The 24,701-nt window shown below is 49.2% G+C and overlaps 1 protein-coding gene across 1 annotated transcript in view; it reads left to right on the top strand.

Moving 5' to 3' along the window:
* Positions 1–24,701, top strand: part of ASH1L (ASH1 like histone lysine methyltransferase) — a 67,559-nt gene that overhangs the window by 28,463 nt on the left and 14,395 nt on the right. Inside the window, 11 exon segments of the mRNA XM_070951365.1 lie at positions 5,060–5,161; positions 6,452–7,142; positions 8,229–8,468; positions 12,504–12,598; positions 17,654–17,727; positions 19,248–19,293; positions 19,899–20,007; positions 21,048–21,254; positions 21,574–21,720; positions 22,528–22,636; positions 23,806–23,967. Of these exon segments, the coding sequence (XP_070807466.1) occupies positions 5,060–5,161; positions 6,452–7,142; positions 8,229–8,468; positions 12,504–12,598; positions 17,654–17,727; positions 19,248–19,293; positions 19,899–20,007; positions 21,048–21,254; positions 21,574–21,720; positions 22,528–22,636; positions 23,806–23,967 (1,982 nt within the window).

Here is a 24,701-nt window from a genome sequence, read left to right as displayed (position 1 = left end):
AGAGTCCTGGGAATTTCCTGCGGAATTCCATTAGCGTGAGTGAAGCGGATTTGATGAAAAACAGCACTAATTAGAAAGAAAACAGAGACGTGTGTGCTTTCTTTCGGGCCTCCTCCAGGGCCTCCGCCGAGTGCCATCTCTGAATCACCGCCTCTCCGCTGGCGCATTTAAGGGGTGAGTCAGAGGAAAATGGATCGCCTTTCGGTAAAGCTGTCCTCTCTTGCCTTCCTTCTCCCCTTCCCCCTCCCGCCCCCCCCCCCCAGCAATTGGAACCATCTGTTCCTTCGCCCTGCGTTTCTTTTATTCCTTCCCTTCCCGTGCCACTTCTCCAGGCCCGTTGGGCAGGAAAAAGCCTCCCCTCTGGAGCGCCAACTCATTATTTTCTCTTTATAAGAGATATTTACCCCGCCTTCGTTACTTGAGAAGTCGCTCAGGGGGACAGGGATCGTAAGCTAAATGCTCCCTCCTCCTCCTCCTCCTCCTCCTCCTCCTCCTCCTCCTCCTCCTCCTCCTCCTCCTGTAAAGTCGCCCAGTCAGCTTACATGCCAAGGCAGGACTAGAACTCCCAGTCTCCTGGTGATTGGCCCAAAGTCACCCAGCCGGCTTTCACGCCAAGGTAGCACTAGAACTCCCAGGCTCCTGGTGATTGTTTTTCCTGTGAGGTGGGTTGGGGCTGAGCGTGAGAAGGACTGGCCCAAAATCATCCAGCGTGCTTTCATGCCTAAAGCGGGACTAGAATTTACTCACTATCTCCGGGTGATTGGCCGAAAATCACCCAGGTGACTTTAATGTTTAAGGTGGGACTAAAACTCCCAAACTCCTGGTGATCGGCCCAAAGTCACCCAAGTGGCTTTTGTGCCTAAGGTGGGACTAGAACTCCCAGGCTCCTGGTGATTGGCCCAAAGTCGCCCAATCAGCTTACATGCCAAGGCAGGACTAGAATTCCCAGTCTCCTGGTGATTGGCCCAAAGTCAGCCAGCCGGTTTTCACGCCAAGGTAGCACTAGAACTCCCAGTCTCCTGGTGATTGGCCCAAAGTCACCCAAGTGGCTTTTGTGCCTAAGGTGGGACTAGAACTCCCAGTCTCCTGGTGATTGGTCCAAAGTCAGCCAGCCGGTTTTCACGCCAAGGTAGCACTACAACTCCCAGTCTCCTGGTTTCTAGGCCAGCACCTTCACTGAACACCAGCCTGGTTCAGCGTCTATAATTCCTCACCACCTTCTACCTCAGTTTGGGATGCTCAAGTCAAGAATGCAAGAAATGGCCTATTCGATTGCTACGCCTGTCTCACTCGGACTCATCTGGGGGAACTTGGTGGATGGTGACTGGACTTCCAGTTGACCCTCCTGGGCAATCACATCTTTTTACCGCAACAAAACAAAGCAAAACCACCTGCATTCTTCCAGATTTCAGTCCTCCTCCTTTCTTTTCTTTTTTTTTTTAATTTGATTTATATGCCGCCCTTCTCCGGAGACTCAGGGCGGCTTACAATGCGTTAAGCAATAGCCTTCATCCTTTTGTATATTTATACAAAGTCAGCTTATTGCCCCCACAAACTGGGTCCTCATTTCACCTACCTTAGAAAGGATGGAAGGCTGAGTCGACCTTGAGCCTTGGCGAGATTCGAACCTGCAGTAATTGCAGGCAGCTGGTCTTAATAACCAGCTTAATAACAGGGTGCCTTAGACCACTGTACTACCAAGGCTCTTTCCCCAGTGACGAAGTTATAATCAACTCTCAAGTGTCTGCAAAGCTGCACATTCGAAGGAAGGAAGGAAGGAAGGAAGGAAGGAAGGGAGAAAGAGAAAGAAAGAGAGAAAGAAAGAAAAAGGAAAAGAAGGAAGAAATAGAGAGAGAAAGGAAGGGAGGGAGAAAAAGGAGAAAAAGAAGGAGAAAGGGAGAGAAATGTGGAAGGAAGGAAGGAAGAAGAGAGGAGAAAAAGAGAAGGAGAAAGAAATGTGGAAGAAAAGGAAGGATTGATTAGAGCAGAGGGTGGGACGAATGGAAGGAAGGAAGGTGAGGGTGAGAAGGAAAGAAGGATAGAAAGGAGGGCGGAAGGATTAGAGGGGAGGAAAGGAAGGAAGGAGCCAGCCACTTGCTTCACGTTCCGCTTGCCGCCATGTTTTTGTTTGTCCATCCAGAGCCCGGCCTGATCTCATATTTCCTAGCCAAAATAAGTCCCTTCACGTCAAGGGAGCCTTTATTCTCCCATCTTCCCTCTGGCATTTTTTTTTTCCCCCCCAGCCGTGCCTGACTCATCTCCGATAACAGGGCAGGTATGACACAAACGTGCCTGAGAGGGGGAAGAAGGGGGCTGCAGCTGTCCCTAAACCTCACCCACCCACCCATCCACCCACCCCTTCGTTGCAGAAACACAATAATTAAAAATAGATTTCAGACCCTCTCGCCTCCCCTCCTCTCCCCCCCCCCGGCATACAGGCAAAGGGGGCGGAGTGGGGCAGGCTCTCCAGATGTTGAAAAGCCATGTTGGCAAACGACCGAAACGAAAGTTCGGATGTCTTTAATTCCTGTGCCGCACAGCACTGGGCCTTATTTTCATCATATTTCAAGAGCCTTGGTGGTGCAGCAGACTAAAGCGCTGTTAAGTAGCACCAGCTGCCTGCAATTACCGCGAGTTCAATTCTCACCAGGCTCAAGGTTGACTCAGCCTTCCGTCCTTCCGAGGTAGGTAAAATGAGGACCCGGATTGTGGGGGCAATAAGCTGACTTTGTATTAAAAAGAAGACCGCTTGGGGGGGGGGGGCGAAAGCCCTACTAAAAAGGTATATACAAAAGTATGAAGGCTATTGATTAACGCATTATAAGCCACCCTGAGTCTCCGGAGAAGGGCGGCATATAAATCGAACCAATAAATAAATAAATATGCCATGTTTCCCCAAAAATAAGACCCTGTCTTATGTATTTTTTGAACCCCAAAATAAGTGCTTGGCCTTATTTTCAGGGAGGGCTTATTTTCGGGTGGGGGGTTAGTTTAGCACATGTGCCTGAAAGCCCAATTGGGCTTGCTTATTTATTTATTTATTTATTTATTTATTTATTTATTTATTTATTTATTTATTTATTTATTGGTTCAATTTATATGTCACCCTTCTCTGGAGACTCAGGGCGGCTTACAATGCATTAAGCAATAGCCTTCATACTTTTGTATATACCTGCTTAGTAGGACTTTTGGCCTCCCGAAGCGGTGTTCTTTTTTTTATACAAAGTCAGCTTATTGCCCCCCACAAACTGGGTCCTCATTTTACCTACCTCGAAAAGGATGGAAGGCTGAGTCAACCTTGAGCCTGGTGAGATTCGAACTCGCAGTCATTGCAGGCAGCTGGCGTTACTTAACAGCACTTTAATCTGCTGCGCCACCAAGGCTCTTCAGGGGATGTCTTATTTTGGGGGGAAACAAGGTATATACAGGTCGTCTTCAACTTGAACGACCCCACAATCGAACCCAAAAAATCGATGTTGCTAAGCGAGAAATTCCATCGAGTGAGTTTCTGCCCCGTTTTACAGCCGTTCTTGCCGCATTCGTTAACCGGATTCCCCGCAGTCATTAAATTAGTCACACGGTTGACTTGCTAACAGCAGGCTGGGGGGGAGGGGGGAGAGGAGAGAGAGAGAGAGAGCGTGGTTACTGCAGCTATTACCTGCCTGGAGAGGTGACATCCGTGCGCAGCATCCTTTGGCCTGTTGCCAAGCTTTTCACACACACACACACAAGATCCTTCAAAGGCCAGCCAGCTGGGTTGCGAAGGCACCTGGTCTTTTAATCTTCCCCAAACGTCCCCAAGGGAGGCTTTCGAGCCATCTGGTGCTCACGCCCGCCGCAGTCCATTTAGCCGCTCGGGCCAAGGATTGGGAGCATTTGAGAAGGACACAAGGGCGCCCTCAGCTCCCTTGAAGGATCAATTAAGCCAGGGGTCCCCAACCTCGAAGCTTTGAAGAGCAGCCTTGAAGAGAGATCTAAGGTCCTAGTGTGTTGTGGCACGTTGTGAGGTGTGTTGTTGTTTTAGGGTGATGTCTACGGAGATTCTCAGCCATCCTGGTTGCCCCATAGAATAGAATTCTTTCTTGGCCGAGTGTGATTGGAAACACAAGGAATTTGTCTTAGGTGTATAATACTCTGAGTGTACACAAGGAGAATAAAATACATTCATTGAGAATCAAAAAGATACAACACTTAGTGATAGTCAAGGTTTCTAATTTTTTTTTTTAATTTGATTTATATGCCGCCCTTCTCCGGAGACTCAGGGCGGCTTACAATGCGTTAAACAATAGCCTTCATTCTTTTGTATATTTTTTATACAAAGTCAGCTTATTGCCCCCACAAACTGGGTCCTCATTTCACCTACCTTAGAAAGGATGGAAGGCTGAGTCAACCTTGAGCCTTGGAGAGATAAGCTATCAAATCGTACTAGGACAGAAATAAAAACAATATAAATTGAAAGATACAAGCAACACGGCTATAGTCATAAGTGGGAAGAGATACGTACTAGGAAGGAAGAGAAGAATAAGAGTAATGCAGACTTAGTAAATAGTTTGACAGTGTTGAGGGAATTAGTTGTTTAGCAGAGTGATGGCATTCGGGGAAAAACTGTCCTTGTGTCCAGTTGTTCTGGTGTGCAGTGCGTCTTTTTGAAGGTGGTTTTTTTCCCCAAGAGGCAATTGGACTTTCTGGTTTTTCTTTGAAGACGTTTCGCTCCTCGTCCAAGAAGCTTCTTCAACTCTAGGATGAAGCTTTCCCACCCCCTCAGGTCGTGCTTCGCTCTTGACCCAGCTGCTCGGTCAAGAGGAGCCCACCAAAGGACATTTGACCCCTCCAAGCTGAATTTTGCTCTCAAAATTCCTTAAACCACCACAAGCTTTGGGAGGTGACACCAGAATCTTGAGTGAAAACCGTTCCTTGTCTTTCTGCCTCGGGCGTTGTCTCCCATTGGCCTCTGTGGAAACTCCAGTGGGAAAGGTGGTTTGGAATTTGTGTTTGTGTCTCCACCAATCATTCTCTCTCCCTTTTATTTTTCTTGACCTGTCTTGATTTCCTTCGCCAGGTACCCTTCCAGGTCAGGAGAAGCTCTCCCAGAGATCAGTGGAGAGCACCAGTTGCAGCCCTTCCAGGAAGCGGTCTTCCTCCGAAAGCACATCTTCCACAGGTGGGTTGGGTTACTTTTCTAAGGTAGGTGTAGGGAGCCCTTCAGGTGTCACGGACCTGGAACTCTAAACCAGTTTGTTCAGCCTCAACAATATTACAGTGTGTAGACTTCCACTCCCAGAATTCCCCAGCCAGTATGATTTAAGATGGGAGGACTTCCACTCCCAGAATCCCCCCAGCCAGCATGATTTAAGATGGGAGGACTTCCACTCCCAGAATTCCCCAGCCAGCATGATTTAAAAGGGGAGGACTTCCACTCCCAGAATTCCCCAGCCAGCGTGCTTTAAGAGGGGAGGACTTCCACTCCCAGAATCCCCCAGCCAGCGTGCTTTAAGAGGGGAGGACTTCCACTCCCAGAATTCCCCAGCCGTCTGATAATTAAAGTCTGCCCATTTTAAAGCCACCAAGTTTGAGAAACACTGGGTTAGAGATACAGGTAGTCCTCGACTTACAACCGTAATGGAGCCTACCCCTCACAGTCGCCACTCATGACGATTGTGAAACAGGTTTGGTCCCGTGACCAACCCAATTTTATGACCTTTTTTTTTTTTTTTTTTCTGCCAGTCATTTATCTAATCGTCTCTATTCTGGTGTTGGGTCCAAGCCAGTAAGGATTCTTTTTTTCGCCCCAGTTATCCTTGTGCAAGGCTATCTCCAGGTGAGCCCACCTGGCTCCCTCGCAGCTTCTTTTTGTCACCTGGTGAAAGAAACTTTGGAGAAGGACAGCTTGCCTCCTGGAGTTGTAGGTGTAACATTACTGGAGATGTTTTGAATGAGATTGCCCAGTCCAGAATGGTGTAACCGCTTCCTGCTTGACCAGGGGTTGAACTAAATGACCTCCAATATCCCTTCCAACTCTTGTTATTCTTATTCTGCTATTCTTTTTTCCTCCCTTCCTCCCTCCCTTCCTTCCTTCCTCATCACTAGAGGTTTTTAAGAAGAGACTGGGCAACCATTTGTCCACTATGGTATAGGGGTCTCCTGCTTGACGGGGTTGGACTAGAGGACCTCCAAGGTCCCTTAACTTTGTTATTATTCTGCTAAATCCTGTAGCTGACGTTTTATAGCCGGGATCTTTTTATTTATTCATTTATTCGACTTCCACGCCTCCTGTCTTACCTAGAAGCAATCCCGCACGCCTTCCTTCCTTCCTTCCTTCAAAAGGCGTTTATACAGTTCGGCGAGTTAACTTGAGAGAGCCACTGCAACGTTTCCGCTCTCGTTCCCAGTTCGAGCCATTGCTTGAACCCGAACGGAACCTTCCTTTACCAAAGTTCCTTTCTCTTTCCAGTCGTTGGGATCCCGTCGCGCGGTTCCAGAATCGGCTCCTCCGTGGAAGATCCCGCCGACCACCTCCTGCAGCGCATGGCTCACCACGAGACCCAGGGAGCCTTGGACAAGACCCTGGAGTCCGTCTTGGCCAGCGTCCCCACCCTGCCCTCGGACAGCCCCAGCCGGAGCCCCGGCCGGGAGAAATCTTGCGATCTCTTGCTCCCCGGGAATCCCGGCGACGGCCTCTCCCTCCTCTCCGGCCGCTCCGCGCACCACCACTTCAAGAGGAGCATGGTGGAAGCCATGCAAAGCCAGACCAGACGGATGTGCAGTTACGACAAGATCTTGGCCACCAAGAAAAACTTGGACCATGTCAACAAGATCCTCAAAGCCAAGAAGCTTCAAAGACAATCACGGACCGGCAACAATTTCGTGAAACGCCGGCCGGGGAGGCCCAGGAAATACCCCTCGGCGCCAGTGGTCTCCTCCCACGGACTGCAAGTCAGCCGATTCCTCGGCCCCGAGCTCAGCAGCAGCAGAGAGCCCGACTGTCTCCTCCACTGTGGCCCCGACACCGTCACCGACGCCATCGAGTCGGTGGTCCAGGGCGTGACCGAGAAAGGGTCAAAGAGGAAACGGTGGCTGGAAGAAGAGCTGACGAGGAAGAAGCAGAAACCGCTCCCCGGCGAGGAGCAAGAGAGCCATAAAAGGTGAGCCCTTCGGATTTGGGGTGGAGAGAAAAAAAAAGGCTGTAGTCCTCATGATCGTGAGCCCCAGCATCATATCTAGTGGCCAAGACAACGCAGGGGTCCCTTTCCCCAGGGGAAACACAGGTAGTCCTCGACTTAACGGCCCAAAATTCTCTGCTGCTAAGCGAATCGTTTGCTAAGGGGATTTGGTCTCGTTTTACGACTTCTCTTTGCCGCCATCCTTAAGGGAACCGCTGCAGTTTGTTAAGTCGGTCGGACGGCGGTTCAGCAAATCCGTCTTCCCCCATCGATTCGGCTGTATAAGAAAGGTCGCCGCATTTTATCCCCGCGGACCGTCATAAATATGAGTCGGTGGACAAGCACCCGAATTTCGATCGCCCGACCGCGGGGATGCTACGACGGTCGTAAGGGCGAAAAAAAAAAGGGTCCCGGGTCGCTTTTTTCCCCCAGTGGCGGCGTAACTTTTGGTCACTGAATGAACCGTCGTAAGTCGAGGACTACCTGTGCAACAGCTTGACTCCTGCAGATTGGGCTTCCTTTGCTGTGGGTGGGCAGGTTGCTCGATGGGGTGGATTCAGGGGTGGGCTTTAAAAATTTTAGCAAGGGGTTCTCTGCCCTGGTTGCTGGGTGGGTGTGGCCATGGTGGGCGTGGCCTAGTCGACCTCTTACACCATGGCGGTGGGGGGGGGTTGTTGGGGTTTTTGCCCTCCCCAGGCTCCAGAGGCTTTCCTCGAGCTTCCGGTAGGGTGAAAACGGCCTCCCCAGGCTCCGGAGGCCCTCTGGAGGCCGGAAACTGGCCTGTTTCCGGCCTTCCCGAACTTCCGGTAGGCCCGTTTTTTGCCCTCCCCAAGCCTCCGCGCGCGCCATGCACTTACCTGCATCCAAAACGGGCCGCGTGGGGACTCCTGGGAGGAGCAGGGTGGGCGGAGCCAGCCAGGAGTGGGATTTGGGGGTTCTCCGAACTGCACAGAATCTTAGCTAGAGGTTCTCCCGAACCCCTACGAACACACACATCAATGGGTGGGCCCCAGATTCCCAGAGGCTCATCTCCAGCTCACCCCGTCCCCCCCAAATTTCTCCTTCCAGCTTTTCAGAAGCCGCACCTGACCCTCTTCTTCCTCCTCCTCCTCCTCCCCCTCCCCCTCCCCCTCCTCCCCCACCTCCCCTCCCTCCCCCTCCTCCCTCCTCGGAGGCTGCTGGGAAGCCCCCGGAGAAAGCCGAACGGCCGCCGGCCCCCCTGGTCCAGCGCGAGAAGAAAGCGGCCCGCCCACCGAAAAAGAAGTACCAGAAGGCCGGCCTCTATTCGGACGTCTACAAGACCAGCGAGTAAGTCGGAGAGGCCGAGGTCTCCTCCTGAGGTGGAGCCCCCTGGCTTCCTATTCCCCCCCCCCTCCCCGAGCCTCGCTTTTCCCTGACTGGGTTCTCATTGGCCAAGACACAGACCTCACTTAGCGACCGTTAGAACCAGCCAATCTGGAGTTGGCTTGGGGGTGGTTTTCTTTCTTTCTTTCTTTCTTTCTTTCTTTCTTTCTTTCTTTCTTTCTTTCTTTCTTTCCTTTCTTTCTCTTTCTTTCTTTCTTTCTTTCTTTCTTTCCTTCCTTCCTTCCTTCCTTCCTTCCTTCCTTCCTTCCTTCCTTCCTTCTTTCTTTCCCCTCCTTCCTTCTCTATCTTTTCTTCCTTCCTTCTTCTTTCTCTTTCCCCCCTCTCACTTTTTTCTTTCTCTTTTCCTTCCTTTCTTCCCTCTTTCTCATTTCCCCCTTCCTTCCTTCCTTTCTCTTTATCTCCCTCTTTCTTGCTGCCTTCTTTCTCTTTCCCCTTCCTTCCTCTTTTCTTCCTTTCCTTCTTTCACCTTTCTCTTTTCCTCCCTCCCTCTCTCTTTCCTCTTTTCCTTCCTTCCTTCTTTCCTTCTCTATCTTTTCCCTCCTTCCTTTTTTCCGTCTTCTTTCTTTTTTCCCCTCTCTCACCTTTTTTCTTTCTCCTTTCCTTCCTTTTTTCTTTCTCTCCCTCTTCCTTGCTGCCTTCTTTCTCTTTCTATCTCTTTCCTCTTTTCTTTCTTTCCCTCTTTCACCTTTCTCTTTTCTTTCCTCCCTCCCTCCCTCTTTCCTCTTTTCCTTCCTTCTCTCTCATTCTCTTTCCCTCTCTCGCATTCTTTTTTCTTCTTTCTCTTTTCCTCCCTCCCTCCCTCTCTCTCTCTCCCTCTTTCCAAACTCTCTTAGCCCAAGGGGAACCTCAAGTGTAGACACGCTCGGTGTGGTTGGATTCAACTTGCCATCTTCTCTGGAGCCCACACACAAAATTCCTGAGTCGCGTCCAAGTTAAAGAATACTCCGGCTCACAAGACGCATGACTCATCTGCGTTTCCTATTTGATTTTGATCGGGGCCCTCCCCTCCGCCCCTCTCCGCTTTCAGGGATAGATCCAAAAGCACCCCAGAAAGCAATTTATTTTCAGGAATGTTTCCTCCACATTATGTATATATAAAATATATATATATATATATAAATTCCCCCGAGCAAGGAAGACGTTTTATCATGTGGCTTCTCTCCTTGGCAGCAATGTGGTTTTCCAGAGAGGGAGGGGGCTCCACCTACCGCGAAGTTAACCCAGTTAAAAGCAGAGTTTCTTTTCTTTTCTTTTCTTTTCTTTTTTTTCTTCCCTATGAAACAACGCACAAAAACTCTGTGTGGCATTTTTCTCTGGGATAGGGAGGATTTATCGCCCAGGCTTGGGAGGTTTTTTTGGGGTGGGGGGTGTGGGGGCAGTCAGAGGTAAGACACCGCAGTGGTGTGTGGTTTTGACCACCGGTAGACTTCAAGGTCGCTTCTGTTAAAAAGGATGGCATTTGGCATAACCCATTAAAAACATGTTTACTATGAGAAACAGAGCGAGTTTGGCACAGCAGCCCATCAATAATACTTATTCGGGCAAAGCCCAGCAAACTTTTTAAAAGAACAAAAACACGACGAAGCGAAGACATACGATAATATGCCAACAATGCATAAATCACATCGTCTGACATGATGTGATGGTTAAGACAACAGGCTGGAAACCGGGACTGTGTGGGGTCCTCGGTTTGTTTTGTTTATGTTTTATTAAATTTGTATACCGCCCTAACTCCCGAAGGACTCAGGGCGGTGAACAGGCACAGGATAAAATACAGAAGTACAAAAGTTAGAAACAATTTAAAACCAAATTAAATAATTTAGCCCACGACAGTTTAAAATCCCAATAACTTAAAAACAAATTAAAATTTCAGTTTAAAAATTTAAAAGAAAGGGGAGAAAAATTAGGCCAGGCCTCGGTGCTCTCTGAGCTTGGTGGTTTCCTTGCAAACGTTTCATGACCCAACTCGGTAACCTCATCAGTGCTAGAAGGGAGAAGGGTTTGCAGAGAGGAGAGGAGGATGACTGTGGGGTCCTTGGTTATTTTCTTGCAGGCGTTTCATGACCCAGCTAGGTAGCCTCATCAGTGCTATGAGGGAGCGGGATTTGCCGTTTATAAATAATGTAACCCCACCCCCTTCTAGCACTGATGAGGTTACCAAGTTGGGTCATGAAACGTTTGCAAGAAAACAACCAAGCTCAGGGAGCACCAAGAACCCCACAAGTTATGCTCTCTTCTGTTGGTAGAAACGGAGAGGCTGTGAGTTCTAGCCCCACCTTAGGCTTATAGCCAATCTGCTGACTTTGGGCCAAACTCTCTCCATCCTAATAGCATTTAGTACTTAACATTTATATACCGCTTTATAGTGCTTTCCAGCCCTCTCTAAGCGGTTTACAGAGCCAGCCTCTTGCCCCCCAATAATCTGGCTCCTCATTTTACCCGCCTCGGAAGGACGGAAGGCTGAGTCAACCTTGAGCCTGCTGAGATTCGAACCGCCAAACTGCTGGCAGCCGGGGATCAGCAGAAGTAGCCTGCAGTACTGCACTCTAACCACTGCGCCACCGCGGCTCGTAAGAAAGAAGATAGCGCTTGTCCGGAACGGAAATCCAGTGGGAATAAGAGCTAAAGGCTGTAAACTATGACCCCCATTAAGTGCCATGCATTTCTCCGTCCTACCAGCAGTAGCTGCTGGTGCGAGTTAACACAAACGGAAGGGTGTAGTTGGAGATAATGGTTGCTGGGGGAGCGTGCCCTCTAGTGACAGTACAATTCATTGCACCATTCATTGTGAATAGGTCCTTGGAAATCGGGCTGGGAGGGGAGCAGTCAGTAGGGATTCCCGTTGCTTTGAAAATCTACTTTATAGTGGATTAAGCCTGCAGACTAGATACCCCTAAAAGTTGCTGTTTTAATGCTGGTAGATGCGGTATAATCTGACCTGGTTATATGCCGGGTGGACTCTGCTGTAGGATATTGATTGATTGATTTGATTTGATTTATATTTCTGCCTGCTCACACATGGCGACTCAAGGCGGCTTACAAGAATATAAAAACATCATATAAAAAAAAAACCATTAAAACTAATAAAAGAGAGAATCGTATGTAGAATCATCAGAGCCGAGGTGACGCAGTGGCAGAGGTGGGTTTCAGCAGGTTCTGACGAGTTCTGGAGAACCGGTAGCGGAAATTTTGAGTAGTTCGGGGGAACCGGTAATAAAAATTCTGACTGGCCCCGCCCCCATCTATTCTCTGCCTCCTGAGTCCCAGCTGATTGGGAGGAAATGGGGATTTTGCAGTAACCTTCCCCTGCCACGCCCACCAAGCCATGCCACGCCCACCAAGCTACACCCACAGAACCGGTAGTAAAAATAAATTTGAAACCCACCACTGCGCGGTGGTTAGAGTGCAGCACTGCAGGCTACTTCAGCTGACTGCTAGCTGCAGTTCGGCAGTTCAAATCTCACCGGCTCAAGGTTGACTCAGTCTTCTATCCTTCTGAGGTTGGTAAAAATGAGGACCCAGATTGTTGGGGGGGCAAAAGGCTAACTCTGTAAACTGCTTAGAGAGGGCTGTAAAAGCACCGTGCAGCGGGATATAAGTTTAAGTGCTATTGGTATTGCCCTTCCTTCCTTCCTTCCTTCCTTCCTTCCTTCCTTCCTTCCTTCCTTCCTTCCTTCCCTCCCTCCCTCCCTCCCTCCCTCCCTCCCTCCCTCCCTCCCTCCTTCCCTCCTTCCTTCCTTCCTTCCTTCCTTCCTTCCTTCCTTCCTTCCTCCCTTCCCAGTAGCTAGAATGCAGCATTGCAGGCTAACTCACTGCTCACTGTTCGATCCTGACCGGCTCAAGGTTGACTCAGCCTTCTCTGCACTCTTTCTAGAGCTTCAGACATCATTGCACATCAATGATGACATCAAGAATTGGACGTCATCCTTCATGGTCTCTCATCCTCTCTCTCTCTCTCTCTCTTTCTCTCTTCCTTAGCCCCAAAAGCCGCCTGATCCAGTTAAAGAAAGAAAAACTGGAATACACGCCCGGAGAGCACGAATACGGCTTATTCCCCGCGCCTATTCACGTAGGTGAGTGACGACCACGGTCTCTGTTGCTTTTGAGGGAAGGTCTCCTCCTCCTCCTCTGACTCAACTGTGGAAGAACTATGTGACATGTGCAGCTTTCTTTGGGAGGCGGGGTGGGTGGGTGACCGGGTGTCATGAAGGAGGTACCTTGTGGGGTCAGAATTTAGCCAACGATTGCTGTTCCTCAAGACAAGAGGGCCCCCCAGGACACCAGACCTTCCTTTACTAGAATTAGAGTCAGTTTGATGTAGGGTAAAGACACCAGGCTAGAAACCAGGAGGTTGGGAGTTCTAGTTCCGCCTTAGGCATGAAAGCCGGCTGGGTGACTTTAAGCCAATCACCAGGAGACAGAGAGTTCTAGTTCTGTCTTAGGCAGGAAAGCCGGCTGGGTGATTTTGGGCCAATCACCAGGAGGCTGGGAGTTCTAGTCCCGCCTTAAGCACGAAAGCCAGCTGCGTGACTTTGAGCCAATCACCAGGAGACAGAGAGTTCTAGTCCCGCCTTAGGCATGAAAGCCGGCTGGGTGATTTTGGGCCAATCACCAGGAGGCTGGGAGTTCTAGTCCCGTTTTAGGCACGAAAGCCAGCTGGGTGACTTTGAGCCAATCACCAGGAGACAGAGAGTTCTAGTCCCGCCTTAGGCAGGAAAGCCAGCTGGGTGATTTTGGGCCAATCACCAGGAGACAGAGAGTTCTAGTCCCGCCTTAGGCATGAAAGCCGGCTGGGTGACTTTGAGCCAATCACCAGGAGACAGAGAGTTCTAGTCCCGCCTTAGGCACGAAAGCCGGCTGGGTGACTTTTGGGGCCACTCCCTCCTTCTCAGCCACCTCACAGGGTTGTCGTTGTGAAGAAAATAGGAGGAGGAAGGGCGTTTTAGGTATATTCCCCGACCTTGAATTATTCCTAAAAACAATAAAAAAGCAGGGTTTAAAAAAAAATCAAAACAAATTTAAGATAGATAGATAGATAGATAGATAGATAGATAGATAGATAGATGATAGGTAGGTAGGTAGATAGATAGATAGATAGATAGATAGATGATAGGTAGATGATAGGTAGATAGATAGGTAGATAGATAGATAATGAATGTCCCTGCTGTGCTTCCAGGCAGAAAAGAAAAGACCCCCTGCCCCTACTACCATCGTTTTCCCAAACGTTTGGAACTTTTAAAATTCCCAAGCAACAAAATATGCGAGGTTTTGAGTTCAGCAAGATGGATTTCATGGGTTTTTGTTTTTTGTTTTTTTTTAAATTCCCTTCTTCCTGGTTTTCCCCTTGAAAGCATATAGACCCATTCAGTACTTGGTTCCATTCCATGGGGTTTTTTTTTTCCCCCCTTAAAGGGTTTGCAACCCTGAATCCGTGCGAGGAAGCCAGGTTTGCATTCCCGAAGTGGGTGTGGGCGTGACTTTTCCCCACAACGGGAGGAGGAGGGCAGGGGGACATTTAAACACACAGCCCATCGTCTTCCCCAATTATGGCAAACACCCTCCACCATGTTTATAGTTACAGGACAGAGGCAGCCTGCCAACGGTAACAATAACCTGGAACTGGGCCAGCGAGGAGGCCTGGCACTGGCCGCCAGTCCGAGCTGCCTCTCCCCCCAGGCTGAGAATCCGCCTCGTGCAGTCCCACCCAGCCTCCTTCGCTCCTCCCACCCCCCCAAATTCACAAGAGAGGAAAGCAGCAGGAGAGGAAAACTCTCTCCCCCCCCACACACACACATCTTTTGACCTGAGTGTCTATGGAGGCTCTCAAGTCATCCAGGTTGTCTCAAAGGTATTTTTTTTTCTAAGAAGCCACTGGACTCTCTGGTTATTCTTTTGAAGACGTTTCACTTCTCATCCCAAGAAGCTTCTTCCACTCTGACTGGATGGTGGGGAATAGAAGGATTGATCTTCCTGGCAGGCAGCTGGTCATTTGCATCCTTTCAGAGGGTCGTTGAGGCCGCTTGGAGGTTTCTCTGTATCCTCAGAGTCACCTGAGTGGTGCAAATCGTTTATTATTTATTTATTTATTTATTGGTTCGATTTATATGCCGCCCTTCTCCGGAGACTCAGGGCGGCTTACAATGCGTTAAGCAATAGCCTTCATACTTTTGTATATACCTGCTTAGTAGGACTTTCAGGTCCCCCCCAAGCGGTGTTCTTTTTTTTATACAAAGTCAGTTTATTGCCCCCACAAACCGGGTCCTCATTTTACCTACCTCGGAAGGATGGAAGGCTGAGTCAACCTTGAGCCTGGTGAGATTTGAACTCGCAGTAATTGCAGGCAGCTAAATGCTACTTTAACAGCAGTTTAATCCGCTGCGCCACCAAGGCTCCTGCAGTCTACAGTTTTTCCTCTGGAATTCCATTTCTATCCCCACATCGTTCCAAGGGTGTCCATCCCAAATGGTGTCGCTAAATGCCTGTAGAGATTCTCCGTCATCCAAGGTCACGATTGTCCCAAAGGTGCTTTTTTCAAGAGGCAAGTGGACTTTTCTGGGGGTTTTGTTCTTTTGAAGACGTTTCGCTTCTCATCCGAGAAGCTTCTTCAGCTCTGACTGGATGGTGGGGAATGGAAGGGTTGATACGCCTTGCAGGCAGCTGGTCATTTGCATCCTTTTAGAGGGTCGTTGAGGCCACTTGGAAGTTTATCTGTGTCCTCGGGGTCACCTTGAGTAGTGCAAATGGGTGGGGAGAAGGCTCAAGGTGACTGAGGACACAGAGAAACCTCCAAGAGGCCTCAACGACCCTCTAAAAGGATGCAAATGACCAGCTGTCTGCAAGGCGTATCAATCCTTCCGTTCCCCTCCATCCGATCAGAGCTGAAGAAGCTTCTCAGATGAGAAGCGAAACGTCTTCAAAGAAACGCCAGAAACTCCGGTTGCCTCTTGGGGGAAAAAAAGCACTTTTGGGACTTCCAATGCTGAGCTGATCCCACGTTATCTTTGGCGAAGGAAACCTGGCAGGACCGAGGGGCATCGGCAGAATGCCAATGCCAATCTTGCTTGGTCCCCTCGTGCTAAAACAGCCTGTGTAGGAATTTGTGAATTGGGACGAGGGACTTACAGATGGATTCCCTTCTTCCCTTCTCCAATCCCAGCCTGCCGTTTCCTTGGGACCCTCCTGGAAAGATCAGGCTGCATTCATGAGATCCTCGCCCCGAGGATCTCATGAATCACAGGATTATTTCTCTGCCTCGGCCAACTCAGCCTGGTGGCTCCTTTTTATTTTGAGGGCGAGAGGGAGCGTTCCCCATTCTCCGGGCCAGCTGCCAGGCTCTTGAAAGAGGCTTTTGTTTCCCTCCAGTGAGGTCATAGAAGTGAAAACAGATTCCCAGCAGATTCGGCCGCTTCCTGGAACTCGCCCGAGCGCAACTCGAGGCTCTGGAAAATCCGAACAAATGTTAAAAGAGCCCAACTTGTCAGCGGCTTCCTCTCCTCTCCCTTTCGCTTCTTGCAAAGAAGTCCCAACTCCGGGACTTTTCGCTCGCTTCTGTGGCTCTGATCCCCTCCAGATGTCTTGGGCTTCCAATCCCAGAATCCTCAGCCCCAGCCAGGGGGATTCTGGGAAGTCTGAAGCGGACAAGAGCCTTTCCGAATTCAGTTCTCTGGCTAAAAGGAAACGAATCGACACCTGTGGAACAGGCTGGCTGTGAATTCAGGGCCACGTCGCAGCCGTAACCAGCTGCTCTTCCGGATTCCATCACACGCGTGCACGCCGGCCAGCTGCTCTCTTCTCAGGCACGTGTGTGTGCATATGCGCGCATGTGCGCTCCATTTTTGACACTCGGTGCCAAAAAGGTTAACCATCACTGTCCTAGATCAAGTTTAGTCTTTAGACAACGCTGTTGATTTTTTAAAAAAATTATTAAATATTTATTAAATGTACACGCCCATCATCTCACCGTCAAACAATTCTGGGCCATTTCCAAGCCAGGTTGGAAAGGAGTAAAAATGCCTCTTTAGTCATTAAACCTCTCGGTTGCCCAGCCTTGGTGTAAATCGGGAGTAGAGCAGCCGCGCTCAAACTCTTGTAATTCCTCGTTTTCCTTTCAGTGAGATCTCCCCGGCTGGGCGTTTTGGAATTTTAATTCAGCAACGCGGGGTGCGTTCCTGGCTTACTCTCTCTTAGCTTTCCTGCAGGGAACGGCGAAGTAATTTAAGCAGACCCTATTGTATAAGGGGCTCAGTAGCTCAGTGGCTAAGACGCTGAGCTTGTCGATCTGAAAGGTCGGCAGTTCAGCGGTTCGAATCCCATGTGCCGTGTAACGGAGTGAGCTCCCGTTCCTTGTCCCGGCTTCTGCCAACCTAGCAGTTCAAAAGCACGTAAAAAAAAAAAAAAAATGCAAGTAGAAAAATAGGGACCACCTTTGGTGGGAAGGGAACAGCGTTTTCCGTGCGCCTTTGGCGTTGAGTCATGCCGGCCACATGACCACGGACACGTCTTCGGGCAGCGCTGGCTCTTCGGCTTTGAAACGGAGATGAGCACCGCCCCCTAGAGTCTCAGAGGACTCTCAGAGGGAGCGCTAACGACCAGAGGACTGCGGGGAGTACAAATCCTTCCAATCCTCCACCGTTCAGTCTCAGAACTTGAAGAGGCTTCTTGGGTGTGGGAAGCGAAACGTCTTCGAGGAAAAACCGAATCCAGTTGCCTTTTGAGCAGACGCCTTTGGGGCTGTTTGCAAAATAATAATAATATTGGATAAGTGGAGAAAAATCAAGGTTTTACACCTAGGCAGGGAAAAAACCAAAGATACAAGTACAGATTGGGCGAAACCTGGCTCAAAAACACCTGAAGGCAGGACAAAGGAGCAACCGGTGGAAACTAACCAAGCAGAGAAACAACCTGGAATTAAGGAGAAACTTCCTAACAGTGAGGCCAATTAACCAGTGGAACAGCTTGCCACCAGAAATTGTGGGCGCTCCATCACTGGAGGTTGTTATGAAAAGACAGTATCTTGTCTCCAATGGTATAGGGTCTCCTGCCTTGGGGGGGGGGGGGGGCTGGACTAGAAGACCTCCAAGTGTCCCTTCCATTCTGATTGGATGCATTTCTTCACTCCCCTCTCGCAGGAAAATACCTTCGGCAAAAGCGAATCGACTTTCAGTTGCCTTACGACATTCTCTGGCAGTGGAAGCATAACCAGGTAAGGGTAAGACCGGCGTCTGGTTCGAACGACCCAGGTTCGAATTCGGCATCCTCTTGTTTCCAGAGTCACCTGCTTTCTGCCACAGCTGCCCTGAACTCAGCCAGCCGTCTTTTGTTAACGGCAATGGTTAAAAAAGGGAAGAAGTTGAAGACATCTTCCTTCCTTCCTTCCTTCCTTCCTTCCTTCCTTCCTTCCTTCCTTGCTTCCTTCCTTTTCCTCCTTCCTTTCTCCTTTCCTTCCTTCATTCTTCCCTTCCTTCCTCCTTTCCCCTTCCTTCCTTCCTACCTCTCTCCTTTCTCCTTCCTTCCTTCATTCCTCCTCCCTCCCTTCCTTCCATTCTCCTTCCCTCCTTTCCCCTCCCTTTCCTCCTTCCTTTCTCCCTTCCTTCCTTCCTTCCTTTTCCTCCTTCCTTTCTCCTTCCGTCATTCTTCCCTTCCTCCTTTCTCCTTCCTTCATTCCTCCTCCCTCCCTTCCTTCCATCCTCCTTCCCTCCTTTCCCCTCCCTTTCCTCCTTCCTTTCTCCCTTCCTTCCTTCCTTTTCCTCCTTCCTTTCTCCTTCCGTCATTCTTCCCTTCCTCCTTTCCCCTTCCTTCCTTCCATCCTCCTTTCCCCTCCCTTTCCTCCTTCCTTTCCCCCTTCCTTCCTTTTCCTCCTTCCTTTCTCCTTCCTTCTTTCTTCCCTTCCTCCTTTCCCCTTCCTTCCTTCCTTCCTTTCTCCCTTCCTTCCTTCCTCCCTTCCTTCCTTCCTTCCTTCCTTCCTCTTCTTTTCCTCCCTTTCCTCCTTTCTCCCTTCCTTCATTCCTTCCTACCTACCCGCCTACCTGCACAAAACTCTTTCCATCACCTCTAACCATGCCTGCCTCTGCCTCCTCCCTCCCTGCCGTGCCCGAGCAACAGCAGTTGTTCTGCTGGCAAAACATGTCGTCTCTTAATCCTGCTGGGGACTTTTATTCTGACAGAAGCTCTTCAGCAAGGATATGTTGTGCATGGATATGTGTGTGTGAGTGTGAGACACCCCTCTGGAGAATTTAGATGTTCTGCCAACAGCCGTGAAAAAAATTTCAGGCCTTATTTTTCTTGGATCTGGGCCCGAGGGAAAAAAAAAGTTGTTTCTTCTTCTTCTTCTTCTTCTTCTTCTTCTTCTTCTTCTTCTTCTTCTTCTTCTTCTTCTTCTTCTTCTTCTTCTTCTTCTTCTTCTTCTTCTTCTTCTTCTTCTCCTCCTTCTCCTCCTTCTCCTTCTCCTTCCTCTTCCTCTTCCTCTTCCTCTTCCTCTTCCTCTTCTTTTTTTTCTTCTTCTTCCCCCCCCCACATTTTCTTCGTTTTATTTCTCCCGCCTTACAAGCCAAAGGAGAGGAGACTCCTTATACCCAAAGTCCCTTCCAACTCTGTTCTTCTGCATTCTGAGCAAGGGGTTGGACTAGAAGATCTCCGAGGTCCCTCCCAACCCTGCGATTCTGTTCCTGGGAGGCCCTCCATGGTGCAACGCATTAAACGGCCCTTTCCCCCCTTTCCTTTCAGTTGTACAAAAAGCCAGATGTTCCACTTTATAAAAAGATCCGATCAAGTAAGTCCGTCCAGTGTTTGTAACGGCTTCCGGGGGAGGTTGGGAGGGGAGGGAGTCCCCAGACAGCCTCCCCCTCGAGTCCCCTATACCCGTGATGGCGAACCTATGGCAGGCGTGCCCACAGGTAGCACCCGGAGCCATATCTGCGGGCACGCGAGCCGTTGCCCTAGCTCAGCTCCAGCACGCATGCATGTGCCGCCCAGCTGAATTTCGGCTCCTCATCCCACCCCACCCCCACCCCTCCCAGGAGTCTCCACGTGGCCCGTTTTGGATGCCAGGTAAGTACAAGGCTCGCACGGAGTCTCTGGGAGGGTGTTTTCGGCCTCCAGGAGGGACGGGGGAGGCTGTTTTAGCCCTCCCCAGGCTCCAAGAAAGCCTCTGGAACATGGGGAGGGTGAAAAATGGGCCCACTGGGGCCACCGGAAGTCAGGAAACAGGCCGGGGGGGGGGCATTGAGTTATGGGTGTGGGCACGCATGGAAAAAAAACCCGGTTCGCCATCACAGCCCTTATACCCCCCTCCCCATCCTTAGCCGGATTCAGGATCTCTAACGCCTCATCCTGGGCCTTATTTCTTCCCCCACCCCCCTCCACACACACCTACAGATGTTTATGTGGACGTCAAACCTCTGTCTGGTTACGAAGCCACCACTTGCAACTGCAAGCAGCCCGACGACAGCCGGAAAAGCGGGTGCCTGGACGACTGTTTGAACAGGTACGCGGCACATTCGAATATAGGTAGTCCTCGACTTAATGATGGTTTGTTTAGCAACCGAATGTAAAGCTCACCTAACCGCTGTTTCGCTTAGCAACAGAAATTTTGGGCTCGGACTCCCTGTAATAGAGAAGGGAAGGGTTAGGGTTGGAGAGGAGGGGGGAAAGGAAGGAGGAAGAGAGGGAAGGGAAAGAGAAAAGGCGAGAAAAAGGGAGGAAGGAAGAGAAAGAAAGGGGAAGGGAAAGTTAGGCTGGTCTGGCCTAACCTTTCCCATTCTTTTTTAATGTAAATTTTAATGTAAATTTTAATTTGTTCTTAACCTGGGGTTTTAAATTTGTCTTGGGCTGAATTGATTTAATTCGATTTTATTTCTGCTCTTAATTTTTGTATTTTACGTGTTTTATTCTGTGCCTGTTCACCGCCCTGAGTTCTTCGGGAGTAGGGCGGTATACAAATTAAATTAAAATAAAAAAATAAAAAATAAAAAAAGGAACAAGGAAGGAACGGAAAGGAAAGCACTGGAAAGGAACGAGAAGGGGAGGGGAGGAAAGGAAGGAGAAAGGAAAAGAAAGGAAAAAGGAAAGGGGAGGGGAGGAAGGGAAGGGGGAATGGAAAGGAAAAGAAAGGAAAGGAAAAGGAAAGAAAGAAGAAGGAAGGAAGGAAGGAAGAAAGGAAAGGGAAGGAAGGAAGGAAAGGAAGATAGAGGAAAGGAAAGAAGGAAGGGAGGGAAGGAAGGAAGGAAAGGAAGATAGAGGAAAGAAAAGAAAAGAAAAGAAAAAAGAAAAGAAAATGTGGGAGTTGAAGTCCACACAACTTAAAAGTTGCCGAGGTTGAAGTTGAAGTTGTCAACTCCCACCCTGCTTCCCTTCCTGTCCCCTCCCATCCTGGCAGGGGAATTCTGGGAGCTGAAGTCCACCCCTCTTTAAAAAAAAGCTTCAGCCATGAGATAGCTCCCTGGTGCCTTCTCACCACACCTGCCTTGCCTCTCTCTCTCTCTCTCTCTCTCTCTCTCTCTCTCTCTCCCCCACCCTCCTCCTCAGGATGATCTTCGCCGAGTGTTCGCCCAACACGTGTCCCTGCGGGGAGCAGTGCTGCAACCAGCGGATCCAGAGGCACGAGTGGGTGCAGTGTCTCGAACGCTTCCGGGCGGAGGAGAAAGGCTGGGGCATCCGAACCAAGGAGTCCCTAAAAGCCGGGCAGTTCATCATTGAGTACCTGGGGGAGGTTGTCAGCGAGCAGGAATTCAGGTAAAGGCCCCGGTGAAGGAGGAAGAAAAGGAAGCTGGGGAGAAATACCTAGAATGACGGAGTTGGGAGGGACCTCGGAGGTCTCCTAGTGTGACCCCCTGCTCAGAATACAGAATGACAGACGTGGAAGGGACCTTAGAGGTCTTCTAGCTCAACCTGAGTCCGAAAGGAGAAGGGCGGTATAGAAATTTAAATAAATAAAATAAAATAAAATAAACCCCTTGCTCAGAAGGCAGGATAACAGAATCGGAAGGGACCCCGGGAGGTCTCCTAGTCCAGCCCCCCTCCCTCCCTCCCTCACATTTGTTCGGCTTTTCAGGAACCGGATGATTGAGCAGTACCACAACCACAGCGACCACTACTGCCTCAACCTGGACAGCGGGATGGTGATTGACAGCTACCGCATGGGGAACGAGGCCCGTTTCATCAACCACAGCTGCAACCCCAACTGTGAGATGCAGAAATGGTAAGCATCCCCCCGCCACCCCCCACGTTGCCGTCGGAAACCGCCTCCTGCCTTGGCGTGCCCCAGAAGCTCAAATCCAGGTAGTCCTCAACTTACAACAGTTCACTTAGTGACCAAAGTTACAACATCGCTGAAAAAAAGTCACTTAGGACCATTTTTCCACACTGTTGCAGCATCACGCGGTCAAAAATTCAGACGCTTGGCAACTGACTCACATTTACGACAGTCTCAGTGTCCCAGGGTCACATGATCCGCTTTTGCGACCTTCCGACAACTAATGGGGAAACCAGATTCACTTAACAACAGTGTAACTAATTTAATAACCACAGTGATTCACTTAACAACTAGGAGAGGTGCGGTGGCCTAGAGGTGGAGTTCTCACCTCACAATCGGGAGGCTGTGAGTTCAATTCTAGGTACAGGCAGATATTTCTCTCTCTGGGCACAATGAGAATATTATCTGCTGAACAAAACTCCGCTCTGACAACAGGAAAGGCATCCGGCCATTCAAACACTCTGCTAGCTCCATTCAGTTGCCCAGGCTCCACCCTGCAAGGGATTACGGGGTCGTTAAAAGAAGATGATGATGAGTAATTCACTTAACAACTGCGGCAAGGAAGGTCGTAAAATGGGGCAAATCTCCCTTTACAACCGTCTCGCTTAGCAACAGAAATGTTTGGGGCTCCGTTTTGGTCGTAAGTCAACTTACCTGTACAATCGCGCAGAGAAATGCATTAAAACCTAATTGTTGTGTTTGTGCGTTTTTTGTTTTTTTTTAAAGTAATCATTTTCCTCTCATTGCCTTCAGGTCGGTCAACGGCGTTTACCGGATCGGACTCTACGCTTTGAAGGACATGCCGGCCGGCACCGAGCTGACTTACGACTACAATTTCCACTCCTTCAACGTGGAGAAGCAGGTGAGGGCAGAGGGCTTTGGGGGGAGTGGGGAGGGGGGTCTCTGTTCTTGGATCGTCTGACAGTTGGGTGACTTTGAGCCAGTCCCTTCCCTCTCGCAGGCTTGTCGTTGTGGGGAAAAATAGGAAGAGGAAGGAGATCTGTTGGCCGCCTTACTTGTTCATAAAATACAGGAGAATAGAATAGAAAGTAGAATAGAAAATGGAATGGAATGGAATAATGGAATGAAGGAATAGAATAGGATTTAGAATAGAATAGAATAGAATAGAATAGAATAGAATAGAATAGAATAGAAAATAGAATAGAAAATAGAATAGAAAATAGAATAGAAAATAGAATAGAATAGAATAGAATAGAATAGAATAGAATAGAATAGAATAGAATAGAAAATAGAATAGAATAGAATTAGAATAGAATGATGGAATGAAGGAATAGAATACAATAGGATTCAGAATAGAATAGAATAGAATAGAATAGAATAGAATAGAATAGAAAATAGAATAGAATAGAATAGAATAGAATAGAATAGAATAAAAGAATAGAATAGAATAGAAAATAGAAAAGAAAAAAGAAGAAAAAAGAAGAAAAAAGAAGAAAAGAGAATAGAATAGAATAGAATAACAAGAGTCGGACGGGACCTTGGAGGTCTTCTAGTCCAACCCCGTGCTTAGGCAGAAAACCCCACATCACTTCAGACAAATGGTTGTCCAACCTCTTCTTTAAAAACTTCCAGTGGTGGTCCTTGACTTGCAGCCCAGCATTTCTGTGGCCAAGTGAGACAGACGTTAAGCGAGTTTTGCCTCGTTTTACGACCATCCCACAGTTTAAGTGCATCACCGCCATTTTTAATTTAATCACAACGGCCGTCAATTGAACCTGGCTTCCCCATTGCCTTTGCTTGTCAGAAGGTCGCTAAAGGGGAATCACATTTCAACCGTCATAAAATACGAGTCAGCTGCCGAGTGTTCTTAAATTTTGACCCCGGGACCCCAAGGATGCTGCCGTGGTCCTTCGTAACTTGGAACGGTCACTGAACGAAGTGCTGCATGTCAAGGACCCCCTTAAAGGGGGTTTGCAGTTCGGTCTTGCTTATCACTTCGGGGCGCCCTGGCTTCCCAAAGGAACCCCCCCCCTCCCCATTTAAACACCCCCGTTTGACTTCCCATTGCAGCAACTCTGCAAGTGCGGCTTTGAGAAATGCCGAGGGATCATCGGCGGCAAGAGCCAGCGAATGAACGGCCTGCTCAGCAAAGCCAACCAGATGGTCACGGCACAGAGGCGGCCGAGCCGGTCCAAAGAGAAGAGGAAGTCCAAGCACAAGTTGAAAAAGAGGGTGAGTTTGTACCCCAAGTTGACCTTTGCAGTTTAGCGTCAATCAGAGGCACATGTGAGGTTCAAAAAAACAACAGCCTGGGGTGGTGGTGGTGGGGGTTAAACCTCTGTTCTGCCCCAGCTACGGACCCCAAAGAACGCAGCACACACAAAGTTTGTACAAAACTTAATTTACTAAAATAACTCAGTCTTTATCAAAAACAAAGGCTGTTAATAAACTTTTCTTAACAGCCTATAAGAAGCCAAAGATAAAGTCATCACAATCTTACTAAGGTCGGGCAGAAAGCCCAGAAGCAATTTGCAGTGAATCCAGACACGAAGGAGAATGAACTAAAGTTGTTCCCTGCAAATTGCTTCAGTCGGGGGTTCCTCCTTAAATAGGCTAAGGGAGTGGCCAATTAGCCCCAAGAGTTACTCTTGAGGAGACCTCCTTCTGAGGAGCCACTCGTGCCTTTTGGCAGCTCTGCGCGCCCGTGCATCGAGAAGAGGCTCCTCCTCTTCTTCCTCTTCACTTATGGGAGCTTCTGGAGGTTCTGAAGGCCCTGGCTGAATCCCCGCCTCTGGCACCACCTCTTCTCCAGCCTCCTCACTGTCCGACTCGAGTGCCAGCTGCACAGGCTGCTGGCGCAGCACCACACCAGCCTCCTCTGGTCCCTAAGTCACTTTTTCCAGTGCCGTTGTAACTTGGAACGGTCACTAAACGAACTGTTGTAAGACGAGGACTACCTGTAGCAT

Source organism: Pituophis catenifer, unplaced genomic scaffold (assembly GCF_029215685.1).
Source record: "Pituophis catenifer annectens isolate HBS135680 unplaced genomic scaffold, rPitCat1.0.hap2 SCAF_10, whole genome shotgun sequence".
Classification (NCBI taxonomy): Eukaryota; Metazoa; Chordata; class Lepidosauria; order Squamata; family Colubridae; genus Pituophis; species Pituophis catenifer.
Note: the sequence above shows the minus strand (reverse complement) of the source record. Positions and strands in the feature narration are given on the sequence as shown.